Raw genomic sequence first — 8,954 nt, 5'->3', positions numbered from 1 at the left:
TTTAAGTAAATTATATTAAAGAAGTATCATAAATAACAAATTTACACCACCCTCCTCCTTTCTCATAACTCATGGTATGCCCCTGAAAATTTTCTTCCATCGCCACCTTCTTCAACCTGCTGCAACTCCTCCTCCTCCTCCACCACCATAATCTTCGCCGGAGCCACAAATTTGGAACCAATAAATGTGAAATAAATCAAATTCAAAAACCCAAAACCCGCGATAATGTAGTAGTAATAATCCAGCCTGTTATTGTTAAGATCATGACCACCTAACCACGGATTTGGTTCGGTTAATTTGTGAATTATATTAATAATTAGCGAGCTCAAGTAGCTGGAGATCGATAATGTGATGAAAAAGATGGCACTGGCAACAGTTTTCATGCTTTCTGGCATCTGTGTGGTGAAAAACTCCATGATTGCTACACTATCAAATGCTTCTGTCAAACCCGAAAGCATGAACTGAGGAATCAGCCAAAATACGTGCATTGGCGCGATGTAAGCGCTGTTGTTTAACGCTGAATCGCGACGTTTTCTTTCGATAATCCCAGCTGTAACCATGCATAAGATTGACATAATTATGCCAATTCTAACTCTCATGACCATTGTTAACCTTGGATTCCTTTTTAAAAGCTTCCTAAGTTTAGAGACGTAAATCCCTTCGTAAATGAATATCCATACTGACAATGTGACCATCGCGATCCCAGTCATCCAACCTGGAGGTATGGCGAATTCAGACCCGATTGTTCGAGTCATTTGTATGGCTTGAAGGACACCAAATGTGCTTTGTTGATCGATCACAAGCATGCACCCAACACCCGACACCCAAACCGGCAAGATTCCCACAACACATTTCAAGTTTTCGACTTGTTGTAAGCTGCACAACCTCCACTTATTCTCTGGAAGACCTTTAGAATTGAGCTCATTTGAGTCAACAATCATGGCTGCTTTGTCTAAGCATTTGAACCTTTGTGTTTGAATTACATGAGAATCATGAGGGTTATAAAATGAGCATTTTGATTCATCATCGTATGCTACTTTACGTTTTCGTATTGAAGCAACTATCACTTTCACAATATCTGAGAAAACACTTCCTTCAGGCTTCTTCATGATGTAAGTATGCCGCCCGATTAAGAAAATGACGACGGAAAACAACAAACAGCTTGTCGGGATTGCGAACCCGATGACCCAGCTGATGTTTGTTTGGATGTAGACAACTCCGGTTAGAGCTACAATTAGAGCTAGAGTGAATGATAAATACCACAAGTTGAAGAAGCTTTCCAGTTGTTTCCGTCCTTTCGCCGTGCTTGTGTCGAACTGGTCCGCGCCAAAGGCGATACCGCACGGCCGTAAACCGCCGGCTCCTATGGCTAGGAGGCCGAGACCAGCAAAAAGTAGGGCTAGTTGCCAGTTTTCCGGCTGGATACAGTTAGGCAGGTCGGTGCATTTGGGTGGTCTAAAATGCGGTACACCCGCAGTAAACGTCATCATGCCCATACCCTGTTTATATAATAATGATCCGTTAGTGATCCAAATTTACCGTTAAAAAAAATCTAAAACCAAGAATAAACATTCAAAACACATGTTGACCATTTTTTCTTTCTTTAAAAAAATAGTCATTTAATCAAGCAACATCAAATAAGCCGCTAATGAGGCTAAGCCTTAGTTGTCACATAAAACTATACTATGAGTCCATCCGAAAAAAAAAACACTATAAAATCAATACACGTCTTAAGGCGGCTGATTTTTTAAAGGTCGGCTAACATGTAGCATAGCACCCACTTTTAGCTGTCAGCTAAGGCTTAGCCTTCACTTTTACACGTTTTGCGCCTTGACTGATTGGCTTGTGGTCTTCGATGTGGTTTACATGACTTTCCATGCCGGCTAACTCCTAACCATATAAGTGGCGCTATTTTTGAACGTAAGAGGTAAGAATAACGTTTTAGCTATTACAGGCGGATACTAGTTCAACTAGAAACAGACATCCAAACCTTTTGTTTTCACAAATAAATACTAGTTCGCATCATGAATACGATACGACTAAAGGTTGTGCTCGGTACGTACCATAAGAGACGCAATGGAACCATAAAGAAGAGTGCGATATTTGCCCACATAGGCGTCCGATACGTAAGCACCAGCTAGTGACGAAATGTTGGAAGTTCCAATCCAAATGGTAACCACATTGACAAGAAAAATGCCACTCATGTTGTAGTTCGAACGTAAATAAACCGTCATGTTCATAACCAAACTCATGGACGCCAATTTTTCAAATGACTCATTTCCTGTTTCACCAAAAAAAAATCGTCAAACAACAAAACCATCATCATAAGCAAATACTAACGTTGTAAAATAGTGTTACCAATCATGTATTTGATGGATTTCCAGCCCCCTTTACTTTTTGGCGGCGCAGCCATTTGTTTCTCCATGGAGGCAGAAGAATGGCGGCTGCTTTCCATTACTTGTATGGAAAATGGGGTTGTGTATAGGAATATTGTGGAGTCATAATTAACTAATTATGCGTTAAAATAGTAATTAGGAAGATCGCATACACGTGCGTTTTGGTGAACTATAATGTGTGGTTAAGAATTGCAGGAGGTTTGTTTTGGATCCTAATTTTCGGCAGGGAAAGTCCAACAGCCATGACTTCCTTATTGTATATATACTAAAAATCATTTTACTTTTACTGATTTTTATTTGAAATTTAAGATCTTGTGAAGAAAATTTTCTATAGTTTTATAGGCATTTGACACATTGTCATTTTAGTAATATGAGCATTAATGCGTACTTATATTTTTATGTCTATATGCATACGTTCTTTAGCATTAAAAGTTGGTGTTACGGTTAACAATTGATTCCAATAGCTAGCAAATAGTGATGTCACCTCAACGTCAACTCAGCAGAGTGCCAATAACTAAATTGTTCGATAATTAGGCGTTATGAAATAACTACGTACACTAAAATTAAAAGAGACTTAAAATAAAAGATAAAAGTTGGATTAAAATTAAAAAAGACTTTAAATAAAATAAACTTAAAAAAAAACCACTACAAACGAATTTAACTAAAGATTAATCGAAAGTCGTTTTGCGGTGGCATTCACGAATGTTTTGTTTCTTTTGCTTGAAAAAAAAACTTGATCTTGCTTTGGTAAACCCGAGTAGTCCTTTTGGAGGAAAGCAAGGTCGGCCATGATGCGTTTGCCTTCTCTAAACCCAATTAGCCAGTCAATTTTTTCATCCAAACTTTTGATAACGACAACTTTATCACGTTTAGATGTAGTACTTTTGGAGGATGATGCTCGAGATTTATTGCGTATTGTTTTGCTTTTGTCTCTCTTCATTGGACTGATTAGTGGTTCCGGAACGGTTTCATCGTCCAAGTCTTACTCGTTGAGATTTATATGGGAACGAGCATCCGATGTGGCTTAGGAGGAATTCGGCTCGTTTGATGATGTAGTTTTTTTACCGTTTGGACATTGGTTTGGGTGGTGTTATCTTTGCTATGAAATGCTACTTTGAGGATTTTCTACGAAATTCCATATCTTTTCCATCCAAAAGGGGGCATGGTATTGAGCTCTAAATTGGTCATTAGCCTCCACCATAACGTCCACATAATTTCTTCCACTTCCTCAGTTACGGCTATTAACAAGCCGGTTGTTGATTGCGTTATAGTGATTGACTCTTTGTTTCATCGATGTCCATTTTCTCGATATTTTGTTCGCTTCATGGTACTCTTCTCGTTTCATAACTTCGTGGAACTTCGCACGAACCCTCTTCCAAAAATCTCTAGCCTTTTAACCATCTGATATATATACACACACTAGTGGGATTTCTGGGCGCTTCGTTGCGGGCCTTTGGTCATTATCGGTATGGTTCATTACAATACCAGTACGATATTGGCACTTGGCATAACAATCGTTGTCAATCGACATATGTTTTACATCGATTGAAAACGGTAACAACAAATACTTGTACCGGTAGTGGTGTTGTTGGGTCGGTATCGGTCCGTTACGATATCGGTATCGTACAAACACTCGATATAGCTTACGATACCAAAAAATACTTTATTGCAAATATAACTTTGTGTTCAATGAATTTTATACAACCGCGTCGAGAAAACTATAAAAACGAATACGCTACCGTTACCAATGTTTGGTTGATATGTTCGGTTTGTGATGATAAAAAAAATCAACTATATATGGCTCGTTCGTATAGAACTTTTATCGAATCGTACATAATAATAAGCACATGATGACGCTAATAATAAAAAAAACTATACAAATGTTATATGGTACAGTACTAATGTTGTTCATATAGTATCAATAATATGAAAAAATAAAACCATTAAAAGTTAAAATTAAAGAAATATGTTTAAGGTTAAAAGTAAATATAATAGTAATCTATTGCAATATAGAAATAATAAAATTAAGGAAAAAACTATATATATTACTATAAAAATCACTTTCCAATTATATACACAAGTTGGATTCTTATTCACTTTGCGGCGGGCTTTAAGTCAGTATTTGTTCAGTTGATTACAGTACCATACGATACCGGCATTCGGCACAACAATCTACTCATGTTTACATCTATTGAAACTCACAAAAACGAATACTCATACCGGTGCGGGTGTTGTTTGGTTGATATCGGTTCGATTCGTTACGGTACCGGTATTGCGATTATAAAAATAATTTTTTTTATATCTAAAGTTAAAAGTAAATAGAATAATAAACTTTGTTATAATATTGAAATAATAAACATATTAAAATTACTATTGATATTAAAATTATCTTTCATACTGTTCATATTCATGAAGTCTTTCCATATATATATTTAAAATTAAATATGTGTGTATATATAAGAACCCTCCTTAAAATATTTTGGACACCTCTAAATGTTCCTAAATATACCCCGTACACAAGAAACGGACCGGAAACAATCCTATACTTAGAAAAAACAACAAAAACCAAGTTTGGCGGTCTCTCGCGGGCTGCGACAGAGACCTCTTTGGTGCTTCGCGGGGCGCGACAGCCATTACTTGACCGACACACAAGTGTGCCACGTGTCAGAACACGTGTGGAAGCTATGCGCTAACTCACCAAGGCTAGTGTTTCTTTGGGCTCACAAATTAACACCGAAATCAAGAAGAGCCATTGTGGTGTAAGTGGTGATGGTGGTGTTTAAGTCAGTTAGACCGTGTGTAATGGGACGTTTTTTTTAAAAAAAAATTTCATTTAAAACGCCCTATAACGCCCCTAATGCCATTACACACGGCGTTATAGGGCGTTATTTTTCAAAAACATTTCGCCCGGCGTTTTGTTTATAACGCTTAAAAAGAGAGGGGGTCCCATTTCTTGACCGTTGACAACGGTAACATTCTTTATTTATTTTTATTTTTTTAATTTAAAATATTCCCACTATAAATATATACCCCACATTCACACCTTTTTTTATAAAAAAACCCACTTTCTCTCCTACTTTCTCTCCCACTTTCTTCTAATTTTATAAAAAAAAACCCACTTTCTTCTAATTTTTATACAATCATGCATCCATACCGCCCCCCTTTTGGTGTCCCCGCAAGACCCACGAACCCTAACACAACCCAACCGCAAACCCCGTACAACCTTCAAGACATGGACCCGAGCTTTTTAACTTACGCGGCTTACTTAAGTGGCGCCCCTCCGTTTGTTCCTCCCACTTTCGGCTATGGTCAAGCCGGCGGGTCTCAACCGTCACAACCCGAAGCCGAACTCGATGTGGAAATCGTACCGGAGACGCAACCCGAACCGGTGCAAGAAACATCGAAACGCGGCAAAAGGTCGCATAAGAAGAAGGAAAAAAGACGCACCGCGGCGTACAAAAAATATCATTAAATGGACGAAAGAAGAGGAATTCACGTTGACTTGGGCGTTTCTCGACATTTCGGAGGACGAAGAGACCGGTAACTATTTTATATAAATATTATTTTACTTATTTTGTTACTTTAATTTTTAACATACAACTTATATATATATATTTTTTTTTGTAGCAAACTTTCAAACGGGCCCGGTTTTTTGGGATAGGGTTCGTGCACTCTTCTTTAGCACGTGGGGTCAAGGCGAACATCGGGACAAAGATTCAATTTCTAGCAAATGGACCGACATCAACAACAAGTGTCATGCGTTCCAAGAAGTCTTCCAACGTAACTACGATAATCGGCCGAGCGGTGAAGGTGACGTGGGGGTTTTAACGAAGACTTTGGAGGAGTTCGAGAGGACAAAATGCCCTTTCACGTACTACAAGTGTTGGGAGCTACTACGAAAAAGTCCAAAGTGGGCGGTAGTTAATCCAATGACGTCTAGTAGTAGACGTCGGGCTAAAAGGTCAAAAACATCATCCTCCGTTGACCCGTCAACTCCGACATCGGATGCCCGCAATGTTGATTTAAATGAGGCGGTGGACGTTGACGAGGGAATTCAAGAAGAGTTGGTCCGACCCACCGGTAGAAGAAAGGGAACCGGGAAAAAAACGGTCGAGTCGTCTTCCGATCTCGAGTTAAAGGAAGATTTCGAGGAGATGAACCGTCGTCTCCAAGACATTCGCGACCTCGGCCACCAACGTTATGAGATTATGAAGGAACGAGTGGCCGAAACCAAAAAATTTAACGAGATGCAAGAGGCGAGGCAAATGGAAAAGGACATTGAGTTTTTGTCCAAACCTATCGACCACCTACAAGGCGATGCGTTGATCCTTGCGCAAATGCGTCGCCAAAAAATTAGAGAAAAATATGGACTCTAGATCATGTTATTTTTTTTTTAAGTTTATTTTTTCTGTTTTTTTTTATTTTTCTGTTTTTTTTTCTGTTTTTCAGTTTTTTTTTTCAGTTTTTTTTTTATTTTCAGTTTTTTTTTTTCAGTTTTTTTTATTTTTATTTCAAGTAATGTAATTTTATTTTTAAATTAATGAAGTTTTTTTATGTTTTAAATTAAAAAAAATAATTGTGAAATGATTGTGAAATGATTGAATGAGGGTTATTGGCATAATGCCCCACTACGCCATTTTTGCTATAATACCTCCTGGCTGACTAGGACGTCATGTGTCGGATAATGCCCCATGATGGGGGCATTATAAGGTGTTACCACTACACATAGTGTTAGAGCATCTACACTTTGTGTTTTCATGGACGAAACCATGATCACTTTTGTCTAACCCCTGCTCTACAAATAACCCCTTACTCTTTTTTTCTCCTCTGATAAATTTGTCTTTATTTTCTCTCTCTTCTCCCTCTCTTATATAGTGCTCACTTCTTTTCCACTAATCGAACGTTCACACATACGTTATCATCACCTCTCTCTTCCATGTCTGTTCCTTCTTTCCTCCACCATAACACATTTGCCAACAACAAAGCTCACAAACCTCGATTGGAGATGGTCTACGTAGACAACCAACTATCAATAGGGGGTGTTCGTTTCAAAGTATTAACGTGTTTCATCATATAGATTGAGCATGAATTATATATTTATCAAGTTACCAAAATATTTACATACAAACCATTATAAAAATAAAAATATATGAACTCAATTGTAGCATGCATGGTAACCTGTAGCACATGGTGGCAGTAACCTTTTGTTGGAACTATTGCCGTAAGTCAATTGTTTTAGGGCGACCGTAACCTTTTGCCACGTGGTAAATCATGAATCACCACGCACATCTCTTTGTCAGAAAAAAAACATAATTATCCTCTAAATCCTTTGATATTCTTAAAAATAAATTTTTAATCATACGAAAACGCCGCCTAAACATTCTTTCATCATGCGTTGGTTCGGGTTAGAAATAATCGCTTACCAGCAAATTGTTTGCGGTTTCGCGTTCACAAACAATATATTTCCTACGTTTGGGTTGGGGTTGGGAATTAGTCCCTTCATCTGCATCTTCAATAATAGCTTTCAACACCATCGACACTGTTGATAATAATAATTACGCCCCATCTTTGGATGAGAATGACAAAACAAATTTATCGTACGAATCGCTTGAACTTGAAGAATTCATTTTATATATTTTTTTGGAGTTTGATAGTGGTTTTTCAATTTTTGGATGGTAAAAATTAGTAAAAACTGAAACGTTTATATAGGAAATAATTAAAAGTTTTTTTTTTTAAATAGCCGTTGGCCAACTGTTAGCCAAACAGTCATCAAATACTAGCCTACCATGGTCCGCCATGTCCCCCCTGGCCCTATGCCAAAGGGGTGACGCCATACCCAACACTTAGCCCGTGTAGTAGCTAGCATTAAATTCAATCTGTCACCCCAACCCACACCTCACATCCCATAGTCTTAAAAAAAAGATCGTAGATTTTGGATATACGTGAAGGATCAGAATTGGTCAGCGTCCCGTTAAGACCTTTGCATCAATGTCTTTAAATCTCCTTCTTCCCACTTTACAACGTCCCACACATTTCACTCTCTGTTGAACATCTAATTAAAATTTGCCACGTCATCTAATTCAAGAGCGTGAAGATCACATTCTATGGTGGTGAGAGTGAGACAATCCTTCTATTTTTTGAATTTTGCATTTAGTAACGGTCCGTTTCTCTCTTCCTGAGCACAATTCCCCACTTAATTTTGTTATATTTGCAGATTTTGCTCCATGTTTTTTGTTATTTAACTTTAAATTCTATATTAAATAAGTTAAATATTAGTTTGTTAGTTTCTATATTCGACTATTAAATCAATATTGTTTATTAAAATTTTTAACTATGATATGTAATTGCGTGATCACTGATTTGCCATAGTGAAATAAGGCTAGGTCACACCTGTCACCTCGACGCTTTAACACTGATGAAACCGGCGGGCCCATCATTATGAGGCGTTGCCCCTTGTTTTGTGAATACAAGCGCCAAACAAGGAGAAAATGCGGGGCTAATCCCTATTGACGATTGAACAATGATAAAAATTTAAAAATATATTTTAAAGTTTAAAAA

The 8,954-nt window shown here is 37.7% G+C and overlaps 1 protein-coding gene across 1 annotated transcript; it reads right to left on the bottom strand.

Moving 5' to 3' along the window:
* LOC110876817 (protein NRT1/ PTR FAMILY 2.8) lies at nucleotides 1-2,455 on the bottom strand. The gene is made up of 3 exons (XM_022124977.2): nucleotides 2,359-2,455; nucleotides 2,064-2,281; nucleotides 1-1,499 (listed from the first exon to the last, which is right to left on the bottom strand). Exons 1-3 carry the CDS (start codon nucleotides 2,453-2,455, stop codon nucleotides 63-65), a joined length of 1,752 nt encoding a protein of 583 aa, XP_021980669.1. The 3' UTR covers nucleotides 1-62.
* Nucleotides 2,456-8,954: the final 6,499 nt, after the last annotated feature.

Source organism: Helianthus annuus, chromosome 9 (genome assembly GCF_002127325.2).
Source record: "Helianthus annuus cultivar XRQ/B chromosome 9, HanXRQr2.0-SUNRISE, whole genome shotgun sequence".
Lineage (NCBI taxonomy): Eukaryota > Viridiplantae > Streptophyta > Magnoliopsida > Asterales > Asteraceae > Helianthus > Helianthus annuus.
This window is presented reverse-complemented; position numbering and strand designations above follow the sequence as displayed.